General features: G+C 39.9%; 1 protein-coding gene across 1 annotated transcript; it reads right to left on the reverse strand.

Annotated features, from left to right (window-relative positions):
• Positions 1 to 9,334: 9,334 nt before the first annotated feature.
• Positions 9,335 to 10,784, reverse strand: LOC134658993 (uncharacterized). The gene is made up of 2 exons (XM_063514599.1): positions 9,896 to 10,784; positions 9,335 to 9,348 (listed from the first exon to the last, which is right to left on the reverse strand). Exons 1-2 carry the CDS (start codon positions 10,782 to 10,784, stop codon positions 9,335 to 9,337), a joined length of 903 nt encoding a protein of 300 aa, XP_063370669.1.
• Positions 10,785 to 12,500: the final 1,716 nt, after the last annotated feature.

The raw sequence follows: 12,500 nt of genomic DNA on the forward strand, positions 1-12,500 counted from the left end.
AAACAAATGACTAATAACTAGAGCTAACTAGGTACTTTTAACTAGAACATTTGTAACTTTACAAAATATAACCTACAAAATTTCAAAAGTACGCGAAAACAGCTTAATCCGGATACATTGTAAGCTCAGTTCATGTTTTAATGTCGTTCGTAAATAGTGATGTTCCATGTTCCACATTTTACCCTGAATTGGGAATATTCCCTATTCTGGGAGAATTTAATTAATTAATAATATATGCTTTAATAATACAGGACCGCAGAATATATTAAAAACGAATATCTCTGAACATATTCTTACCTAAGTACCTATCTACATACTTTAAAAATAATAAATTGAAACAAATAACAGCATCGTAAATGTAGTTGGTCAAACCGTTTGTATGGAGAAGTGGCCTTCCCCTTTCCTCTTAACATTAAGTTTAACTTCCTTTCTAATCATTGACGTATATCTCAGGACGGGCCTTACGGGCATTAAGAATGGGGCATGAATGGGGCCAGTACAGCGGTGTGACGCCGCTACAACGCGATTGGTTGATGAGTTCGCATCACGCGCGCGATGGTCGCAACTATGTAGTTGCGTTAGACTCCACGATTGGCTCGAATTCGTGAGTGACACCGCTGAACTAGTACCATTTTTAGTGTCCGTAAGGTCCGTCCTGAAATTAAATACCTATACGTCAATGTTTCTAACAATTTAGGAATATTCCTGCACACGGGTAAATTTCCCGGCCATCATTCGTAACCCGTCCGCCATTGTTTCCACAGACAATAATCGCAGTTTATCCGCGCGTCTGTGAGCTGAGCGCTCTAAATGACGTTAATTTTGGCGCGAAACGACGCAGCGCTGCCATTGGCGCGTAATTTGCTGTCTGCTCCGTTGTTTATGGTCGGATTTATTTTCTTGAGGTTTTGATAAATTCATAAGGTCGCTGAGATTCATAGATGGTAGGATCCTAATAGATGTGGTATACGCGTGCGTCTATGAGAGACAAAACATAGGCAATGCGACACTATGATTGGTCGAATTTATTTGTTGCCCACCATAATCTATACTAATTTACGGTGGCGAATAAAAAAATGTGAGACTGTGACAAGGACAAACAATAATAGCACTTTCGCTGGTAGCAGCTGGTAGGAGTAGTCCTACTGAATGATACATAAGACAGTCCCGTTCGGTCATTTCCCCCTACTCCTCATGCCTGTACGGATATGATGGTCGTTCTTGTCTACGTGACAGCGTGATAAAACGGTGTCCGTCACTTTCTTTCCCACGGTGTTAAACAGTGACAGTTATTTTATCACGTGGATAAAGATGGATAAAGCTATCCATAATAGGCTGGCTGATCCAGTTAAAATGTTTGATAAATTCATAAGGTCGCTGAGAAAGGTGGCAATGGTTATGACGCATCAAAGAGGTTTTGCTTTGTTTATTTTGTATAATTCTCCCGCGACTTAACTTAGTGAACTGTACTGTAATAATATAGAGTCACATATCTTTCGAGAATGTAGATTCTTGATGCGCACTGTATATTAAAATCATAAGAAAATTGATTGAAAAAATTATCATATAGGGTCTGTGCGGAAGGAGAAAAGTCGTGGAATGTATTGGGCCCCATACATTCCACGACTCTTCTCTTTCCGCACAGACTCTAGAAGTCGCCATCCGGCCTTTACCACATTTTATAAAGTTTCTGGATTTATTAGCGTTACCCACGCGTTACCTTTTCCTAAAATATTCATATAAATATTATACCTACCTATACACAGCCCAATAAAACATTTGGCACAATATCGTGGACAATTACTACGAACTTATCGCTATAATCACCCCAACACACGTTTACAGCAATAAAAGGAAATTGTACCAATTTCTCCTTAGCATATTTACTGGCACGAACAATGCCGTCGACAAAAAACGCGGGAAACATTTTGACGTTTCGTGAAATGGTTTATGGTCAGCCCGCAATTGTTCAAAAAAGGTTTTATGACAAGATGGCCGCCCGCTGCGCCGAGCGTTGATGGCCGTTCGGTAGCAAATGATTAGTTTCGGTTGCTTTATAGTGTAAATAATCTTGTCTTGGTGTAAATGGTTTGTTTCGTATGGCTACACTACAACTTTGGATTCTCCGAAAATTATGTACTGCCATGCTTACAGTGCCAACCACTTGAATAGCCTCACCTATATATTTTGAGTATTATAATTATACGTGATTATTTTTATCAATATATCTTAAATTTGAATTGTACGCCCTGACGTTGATCGAACGACACATTAACAAGTCCGAACTTGTCTGCGCGCGAAACGTCGTGGACGCAAGAGCTAATACGGGCCCTCCACATGAATAGCCTCAGTGTAACATAATCGTCCAAACCGTGCATTTAAGTTTCGCTTTCAAATTTATTTTATTATGATTAGATAATACAGATGGCATTCTATTAAGTACCTGCAGTAACGCGATAAACACAGTGTTTTTGTGACTATGGGACGTGGTAAAAAACTTACAAGTTTAGAAATTGAAAAGGTTAATTTTTATTTAACTCTAAAATTATCCCATCGTGAGATAGCTAAAAAAATAGGTCGCAGCCCTAAAGTTATTAATAATTATGTTAAAAATAAGGAAAATTACGGCCACCAGTATACAGGACGCACAAAATTTGCCACTACGGATAATGAACGTCGACTTATTTTACGCTCTGCTTCAAATTCCACCAAGACCGCCAGGCAAATAGCTAGTGAAATAAATACTAGAGCATTTCTCTCTACAGTTCGACGGATTATTAGAACATCATCCCACCACAAACGAAAAAAAATCATGAGTAAACCTCCTTTGCGCGAACAACATGTGGCGGGTCGACTGTCTTTTGCTAAAAAGTACATGTGCTGGAAAACCGAGTGGTGAAATGTGATTTTTAGTGATGAGAAAAAGTTTAATCTAGATGGTCCAGATGGATTTAAATATAATTTTCATGACCTAAGGAAAGAACCGAAAGTTCTATCACGTCATCATTCAACTCTCGGATCGGTTATGGTTTGGGGAGCAATTTCTTACTATGGTACTGTTGATTTAATTGTGGTAGACGGAAGACTAAATGCTGAAAAGTATTTAAATTTATTAAAAGAAACAAAAAGTAAGTTCAGAAAAGTAATAGGTAGAAAAAAAATGTTTTTTCAGCATGATAATGCTCCCATACTCACGTCAGCCATAGTTACAAAGTGGTTTGAAGAAAACCAGATTGAAGTTCTAGATTGGCCATCCTTGTCCCCTGATCTGAACATCATGGAAAATGCCTGGGGTTGGCTGTCTCGGCAAGTTTATTACAACGGAAGACAGTTTAGTAATAAAGAAGAACTGATTCAAGCTATTTACACTGTTTGGGCTTCTGTGGACGTTAATTACATACATTCTTTATATGAATCACTACCTAATCGTATTTTCGAATTAATAAGGTCTAATGGAAGGTATACGAAATATTAAACGAAAGAGTTTTAATAACTAAACAGTATCTTTTAGCATGTGAGGCTATTCAAGTGGAAGGGTCAATTATTTGTTTGACGTTATTTCTTAAAACTTTGATTAGATAACAATAAATATTTTATTTACTATTACAAGGCTTCTTGTTTTATTTCATATTTAATGTTTAATGTATATCTCTTTTTTATATAACTATGAGAAATATTAATTTTGGTGAGTGAGGCTATTCAAGTGGCTGGCACTGTATATGTAATTATTAATAGACTTTCGAGCAACGCGGAAGGAAGACGGCAATCGTACTGTGATTTCCCCTCTGCCGAAGCATAAAGCATAAGGTACAACTGTACCTAATATGCAGTAATTATTGTCCTCAGAAGTGACATAGTTTTAAGATCAGTCTATGACCCTAACTATATTCTTCCTAGAAACAGAAAACTCATTGTATCTTGAAACGGCTTTGAACACTCCTAACCCGTGCATCCCAAATAAAACATATATTAGGCACGTTCCCCAGGGCCCACTGCTACATTTTCCCGGGAAAAAATAGTGGAGATAGTGGGATGATTGCCCGGAATATCCGTGATCCGGGCCGGGTATTTACGAGCGACCCGGATTAAAAAATAACCCGGGTTTTATGCCTGCCGGTGACGTCTGATTATATATTTATGGTGGAATATATTGGGGGTAGAAAGGACAGAAATTATGTGGTTCGTAGATGCTAATAGAGTCAAACCAAAGAAAGTCTGCAGCGCATTAATTTGACAGCGAATTAAAAAACTACATATGGCAATGTTTTTTAGCAGTCAGTAAACGTCATGCACTATGGTATGTGTTTGTCAAAATCGTTTAAATATTCGTTGTGTTTTGTGATGAATGGAATAAACATGGTGAAACCTTACAAAACCGGCGTGCGGGAGTTACTTTTCCGCATGACGAATAATTTTACACTTGTAAAAAGTCAGCACGAGGCGATTCAAGCTGAAAAACGACAATGTTTACAAAATTTGGAGTTGGTGACGGGTAAGTGGAATGAAACATCTTAATACTTCACCATACCATATGTACCTACTTAGATAATATAATATTGGTTTAGATTAGACTAAGGTTTCACAGCAAATTGAACACACCTAATAGGTATAGGCATACTTATGAACTTCCTCTAACATTTCGAGAAACTCATTGGTACTAGCCAGGTTTTGAGCTCGAACCCACAACCTCCATGCTTATGCTCACGGCATGGGTACCTACTAGTTAAAGCTAAAATATATTTTTAATATATGTTTATTGTTTTAATGGTTTACTTCGTTTTTCCGAAAACTTTAGTTCGCAAATTGCGGGCAATTTCTCTGTCAATCTAATTACGCCTTAATGGGAGTAAAAGAGAAAGATGCCCGCATATTGAGAACTTCGGTGTTCGCGGTAGGCCCTTTGTACCTATTTACCGCCGTCGCGGATATTACAAAAGCCTATTAATTTTGATGAAGCCAAATGTCACATTCTCCCAATATTATTTATCAATATTAGTATATGTCTACATATTAATAGTGACATCTATTGTTGGAATGAAATATATTTTACCATAAAAATTAAGCTGTGCATACAGCTTAATTTTTTCATAGACGGTAAATATGGTAGAAATTTCACAAGTATCAAGACTATTTAATCCATTTTCTGTGGTGTTGTCGCATACTGATTTTTAAAAACTACTTTTAATCTAGCGCTGCAGACTTTCTTTGGTCTTACTCTAGGAGTGTGTTTGTTTAATATTAAAGTTGCGTTTCCCTTTCTTATACCTTCGTTGAGAATTGTTAACCTAAGACTCCATTTGTGACGTTATCTATAAAAAGGGACCTTATTGTCGATGGCGGTTACGCCATTATTAACGATGCTCCGATATAAATACAATGCCGCCTGACGTTGTGCGGCGTAAGCGCCATCGACAATAAGGTCCCTTTTCATAGATAATGCCCCATTTTAAAAATAACCTAAAACTGTATCGTCAAAAAATTCCTGACCACAAAATTTTCAATCAGTTAAAAAGAAGCCTGGGGTCAACTTCAACTTCAACTTCAACTTCAACATTTATTCAGCAAATAGGCCACAAGGGCACTTTTACACGTCAACATTGAATTTACATAAAAGCAAAATAATAATAATTATACATCAACAATTATTAAATACAACTACAACTACCAAATCAAACTAACGTAATACAATTACTTAGAGATGTATAAGGTCTCTTAATGTCGAATTACATAAAAAAACTATAATAATAATATTAAAATAAAAACAAAACAGATACATGGAAAAAAAATCTAAACTTATTTAGAGGTGTAAATGTCTCTAAGTGTCAGAACTAAAAAATAACATAGTTTATCAAATTATCCTTAGAGATGTATAGGGTCTCCAAGAGTCACAATCCTGTATGATTAACACATTACGAGAAAAAAAAAAAACATACGAGAACCGAATGAGGCGTCTCACTGCAATTAAATTAAAAAATAAAGTTACTAAATATATTCGTGTTAGCTTAAACAGACCCGTCTCCACAAACAGCACCCGTTCACGAGTACGACGCGTATCTCAGCCATCGCCTCCCTCAACCTTCATTCGGGAAAGTGGTGACCCGATCAACGACGCCACCGTAAGCAAAGACTTTTAAGCGAGCATGACATGTTCAAGCTACCGGCCTATATTAATATTAAAATAGTGATAACACTTAGCTGTGAGACACAGCATTTTGTGCTCGTATGTTACATAAAAGACGGTATAGCTTCACATAATTACTAGCCTAAATTGACTTAGAGATGTAAAGGTCTCTAAGTGTCCGAATCATTAAAAATATAAGTATGTACAATAAAATAAAAATAATAAAATGAATAAATACTTAGGGATGTAAAGGTCTCCAAGTGTCAGAATCATTAAAAATAAAATAAATAATTACTTAGAGATGTATATGGTCTCCAAGTGTCCAAAACTAAAATTAAATTAAACAATATAATCAAGCGAGAACATGATTGTCTCATGTGTCAATTCTACTGGACACTAGCATATTTAATTTACAATGAAAAAACAATATTTATTGAACTCTTATCATACTATCGAAATCAAGCTACAGGCTTAAAGGCATCTCTATCGTGTATAAAATCATTTACAGTGTAGTACGCCTTACTTAACAAGGAGCGCTTAATGTGTGACTTAAATTTGGTAAGTGGTAAATTCGCTATGTCAGTAGGGACTTTGTTATAAAAACGTGTACAGTTCCCGACGAAAGACGTACTAACCTTACGGAGGCGGTGGGCGGGCACAGCAAGTTTATGTTTGTTTCTAGTGTTATAGTTATGGATGTCACTGTTAAGCTTGAATTCGTGGATGTTTTTCCGAACATACATAATATTCTCAAGTATGTATTGAGATGCAATGGTAAGAATGTTAACCTCTTTGAATTTCTCTCTCAGAGATACTCGAGCGCCCAGTCCATAGATGGAACGTACAGCTCGTTTTTGCAGCACAAATATTGTCTGAATGTCTGCCGCTTTTCCCCACAACAGAATTCCATACGACATAACACTATGGAAATAACTAAAGTATACCAGCCTGGCCGTCTCTACGTTTGTTAGCTGTCTGATTCTCCTCACTGCATAGGCTGCTGAACTGAGTTTGCCGGCTAGAGTGGCTATATGTGCATGCCATTGCAGTTTTGAGTCTAAAGTGACTCCCAGGAAAACAGTTCGATCTTCAAATTCCAGCGTATCACCTTTTATTTTAATCTTGCTGTTAGTTACCTGCTTGACGTTAGGTAGCGTAAACTTGATGCATTTGGTTTTCTTGGCGTTCAAAAGCAAATTGTTTGCCGTAAACCAGTTTACTACGGTAGATAGCGCTTCATTAATGCTATCGAAGCTATTTTCCTTTCTGTCCACTTTAAATATAAGGGAAGTGTCATCTGCGAATAACACTATATCATGTCTATCTTGCACAACTTTTGGTAAATCATTAATGTATACCAAAAACAGGAAGGGACCAAGAATTGAACCTTGAGGCACTCCGAGGGCTACCGGGGACCCCGCTGATTGAGCTCCATTAATAACTACTCGCTGAGTTCTATCCGAAAGGTACGATGAGACTAGGTCAAGGGCACTAGCCTTTATCCCATAGCGGCTTAATTTTCTCTTTAAATTTTCGTGATCAACGCAATCAAATGCCTTTGACAGATCACAGAAAATTCCCACAGCATCTTGAGCTTTTTCCCAAGCGTCAAAGATGTGTTTTAGAAGTACCGCACCGGCGTCAGTAGTAGATCGACCTCTGGTAAAACCAAATTGATTGCTATCCAGCAGTTTATTTCTGTTGAAATGTGACAATAGTTGATTCAGAATAAGTTTCTCGAACACTTTGCTTAATGCCGGTAGTATTGAAATTGGTCTAAAGTTCGCTGGATCTGTTTTCGTTCCTGATTTAAACAGCGGGATGATTTTACTATGTTTCATAATATCTGGAAAAATACCAGCATCAATGCATCTGTTGAAAATCTCAGCCAAGTATGGTGTAATCGATTCAATAATGGAATGTAATACTTTGACTGACAGGCCCCAAAGATCTTCTGTTTTCTTTAAATTTAATGACCTAAAAGTCTTAAGAACAGTGTTCGGAGTGACATATGAAAATTTGAAGATTTCTGTACATGCCGCCACATTTGTCTTCAAAATTTCTTCAGCGACGTCTGGCGATGAATTAAGAGCCTTTGTCGTTTCTACCGGTATATTCGAGAAAAACCGCTCAAAATGATCTGCCACTTCACGATCGGAACTTACTAAAGTGTCAGCAATTCGTAGGTTGTAGTGCGGATCCTTCATTTTACGTTTTCCAGTTTCATTGCTGATTACTTGCCATACAGTTTTAACTTTATCACTAGAATTTAGGATCTTTTTGGACAAAAAATCAGCTTTCGCGGCGACACACATCATCTTAAAAGATTTAGAAAAATTCTTAACGTACTCCAGAAATTCCGGCCTTTTATCAGTTGCTTTTAAATCATATAAGTCGTAGAGTCGGCGTCTTTTCTCGTGAATATCCGGCGTAGCCCAGTCGCTAAATTTAGTCTTGGCCTTACCTTGAACCTTCTTCTGAATGAAACAGGCATCAAATTCCTTTTTAATACAGTTAAACAACTCGGAACTCAAACAATCGGGGTCTTCCTGAGTACATGAAAGATAACATAATTGTTTAGTGATATTACGATTGAATAAATCTAGGCGCCTTTCGGAAATCGGCCTGCACATAGTATCTTGAGGAATTTCTTCAGTTTTCCCGCTGAAAGAAGCTTTTAGTCCACAGTGGTCAGAACTTAGGTTGTTAATAACAGATTTACTAATCGCATCCCTGTTACTAAAGATGTTATCTATACATGTAGCACTGGTTGCTGTGATTCGAGTGGGCTCACAAAATAAGTTATCTAAATTAAAAGATTTGAAAGTATTTAGTAACCTTCCACAAGTTGGCGAATTTTCAAGCAAGTTAATATTAAAATCGCCACAAACAATTATAATTTTCTGAGTTCTAAAAACACTACTAAGTACTTCATCTATCACAGATTCAAATAAGTTATAGTCCGCCGAAGGGGGCCTGTACACGCATACAATTATAAATTGTTCCAACTCAACACAGGAAAGTTCTATATGCCGTTCCACAGACATGTCAACAATGTCTCTACGCTCCTTACATTTTAAATTATGTTTCACTAATATCAATGACCCGCCGCGATTGCAGGATCTCCTAAAAAAAGAACTTACTACACTATGATTATTAAAATTAAACATAAATTCATGACCTTTAAGCCAGTGCTCAGTAACACAGAGAATGTCAACATTCGTGGACTGTAAAAACAGATCAATTTCAAGTTCCTTACAGGTAAATCCTTGGATATTTTGATGAACTAAATACAGTACATCGGCTTTACTAAATATACTAGCATCACAGTGATCAATAGGAACGGAGCCGGCCGGTGCACACGTTGTCGGAGCGGTTAGTTTAAATTCAAATCACCAGGCGGCTCCATCTCAAAACCTACGCTACCAAGGCGTACAATACTACGTGACTTAAGGCTACTAGACGCCGTGCTAGCCACGACGGGGTCTTCAATATTATATGCTAACAGGTTAGCACAATCTACTAGACATCTTCTCGGCAGGTAGGTTCTTTTATGGGGCATAACAAAATCTTCTATAAATTTATTCGTATCAAAATACGAAATCGTACTACTGTACAAGGAAAGGTTATACAATAAAGAATTGTAATTAAACACCCTCTTATTGACCTTGCTCGACATTCTATATGGGAGCGCACAGATAATTATTTTTGCAACCCCTCCCCGGTCAATCGCCGAGAGCGTAGCGGATAATTTTAAGATATCTCGCTTAGTACAGTCGACACTATTCCCTACGAAAACTACAAGCGTCGAGTCGCGGTCAAACTCGCCCGCGGCAATACATTCGACCAGACGATCGACGGAGGCCCCCGGGTGACAGTTGTTGATGACGCCCCGCGACAAGCGCTCCGCCAGCAGCGCGCCCAGGCCGGCGCCCCCCTCGTCCGAGTACAGGGCGGTGCGCGCGGGGATACGTGGGCGCGGCGGCGATGGAGCCAGCTCAACAAGGCGTGGCGGCGATGGAGCCAGCTCAACAAGGCGTGGCGGCGATGGAGCCAGCTCAACAAGGCGTGGTGGCGATGGAGCCAGCGATGGAGCCAGCTCATCAGGGCGTGGCGGCGATGGAGCCAGCTCAACAAGGCGTGGCGGCGATGGAGCCAGCGATGGAGCCAGCTCATCAGGGCGTGGCGGCGATGGAGCCAGCTCAACAAGGCGCGGCGGCGATGAAGCCAGCTCAACAAGGCTCTGCGGCGATGGTGCTGGCGAGGGGAGGCGAGGCGGCGGTGGAGCAGGCTCGACGTAGGTCAGCAGCGATAGAGCCAGCTGGACAAGGCTCGGCGGTGATGGAGCCGGCTCGACAAGGCCCGGCAGCGATGGAACCGGCTCAGCGAAGCCCGGCCACGATGGAACCTGCTCGACTAGGCGCGGCGGTGATGTTGGCAGCGGGGGCGCCGAATCCACTCGGCTGGGGGCAGGCTCGGAGTCGCTGCGCAGCTCAGACACGAGGGAGGCGCGCGACGCAAACAGGGCGCGCAGCGCGGGCGAGCCCGGCGCGGCCAGGACGGCGCGCAGCGCGGGCGACTCCGGCGCGGCGGGGCGTGGCGGGGGCCGCGGCGACTCCATGCGCAGATGGTAGCCGCTGCCCGGTTCTAAAACATTATTCATAAAGGCTATGTATTCCTGTAACGCTTTACTTGACAGTTCGTCTCTATTATTTAGGCTTATCAACTTTAATTCTAAGCTTGGTCAAGCTTGGTCAAGCAAGGTCAGCTTGGCAACTAATCTCAGGAATTGGAGTGGGCACTAGTTTTTACAAAAGCGACTGCCATCTGACCTTCCAACCCAGGGTAAACTAGGCCGTACTGGGATTAGTCCGGTTTCACGATGTTTTCCTTAACCGAAAGGCGACTGGTAAATATCAAATGATATTTCGTACATAAGTTCCTAGAACTCATTGGTACGAGCCGGGGTTTGAACCCGCGACCTCCGTATGACTCATCTTTTACCCTTTAACACTAGTAAAGTCCATAACAAATCTAATAACCTAACGCTCTTATCGCTCACCCCCAAAATAATAACGGAACATGATCCCTGCTTATTCGCTAATATAATAACAAGATTGTTACCTCATTTATTATTTAAATATTCGTCATACCCCCTGGTGTTATTAAAAACGCTTGCCGAGTGAGGGGAGCCAAAGCCATTTCTATTAACCTGTTGTCTGTGTAGGATCCTAACCGAATTTTTAGAGTCAGACCCATGGACCTAGAATATTATAGGTTCATGGTCAGACCAAGCTAATTTAGTAGCGATTTTGATAGCACATACTGTGAAAGTGTTATCTTAAATGCCAAACTTCTATGAAATTGACGTTAAATAACACTTGCACAGTCTGCGCTACCAAAATCGCAGCCGAAGTTAGCTTGGCCTGATTCTAGTCATCTTTATCCTATATGCATTTTTTTCGAGGATGATTTTTTTCTGCTGTATGCAGCACAATCGAATTTTTTACTACAACATAGGTACATAGGAAAGGTGATGATGTGTGACCCGCTGTGATAAGAAAAAGCGGCCAAGTGCGAGTCGGACTCGCCCATGAAGGGTTCCGTATTTAGGCGATTTATGACGTATAAAAAAAAAACTACTTACTAGATCTCGTTCAAACCAATTTTCGGTGGAAGTTTACATGGTAATGTACATCATATATTTTTTTTTGTTTTATCATTCTCTTATTTTAGAAGTTACAGGGGGGGGGGACACACATTTTACCACTTTGGACGTGTCTCTCGCGCAAACTATTCAGTTTAGAAAAAAATGATATTAGAAACCTCAATATCATTTTTGAAGACCTATCCATAGATACCCCACACGTATGGGATTGATGAAAAAAAAATTTTTGAGTTTCAATTCCCAAGTTTCAGTTTCAGTTTCAGTTCCGAAGTATGGGGAACCCCAAAAATTTATTGTTTTTTTTTCTATTTTTGTGTGAAAATCTTAACACAGAATACATCTACTTACCAAGTTTCAACAGTATAGTTCTTATAGTTTCGGAGAAAAGTGGCTGTGACATACGGACGGACAGACAGACGGACAGACGGACAGACGGACAGACAGACAGACAGACAGACAGACAGACATGACGAATCTATAAGGGTTCCGTTTTTTGCCATTTGGCTACGGAACCCTAAAAATGGCGTTATTCATAAACGTCTGCTATGTTAATCAGCTGATGATCGTCGTTTGTCCCTATCTGGCGTTATGCCATAGAGAGGGACAAACGACGATCGTCAGCTGATTAACATAGCAGACGTTTATGAATAACGCCGTAGAGATCAAGTTACGTTAGTAATCTCAAAAACAACAAAAACTCACCCGCGCTGA

This window comes from Cydia amplana, chromosome 24 (assembly GCF_948474715.1).
Source record: "Cydia amplana chromosome 24, ilCydAmpl1.1, whole genome shotgun sequence".
In the NCBI taxonomy this organism is placed as follows: domain Eukaryota; kingdom Metazoa; phylum Arthropoda; class Insecta; order Lepidoptera; family Tortricidae; genus Cydia; species Cydia amplana.

Bases quoted from the DNA above. Each gene is read 5' to 3' on its own strand.
- LOC134658993 (XM_063514599.1), bottom strand. From the start codon at position 10,784: ATGAATAATGTTTTAGAACCGGGCAGCGGCTACCATCTGCGCATGGAG.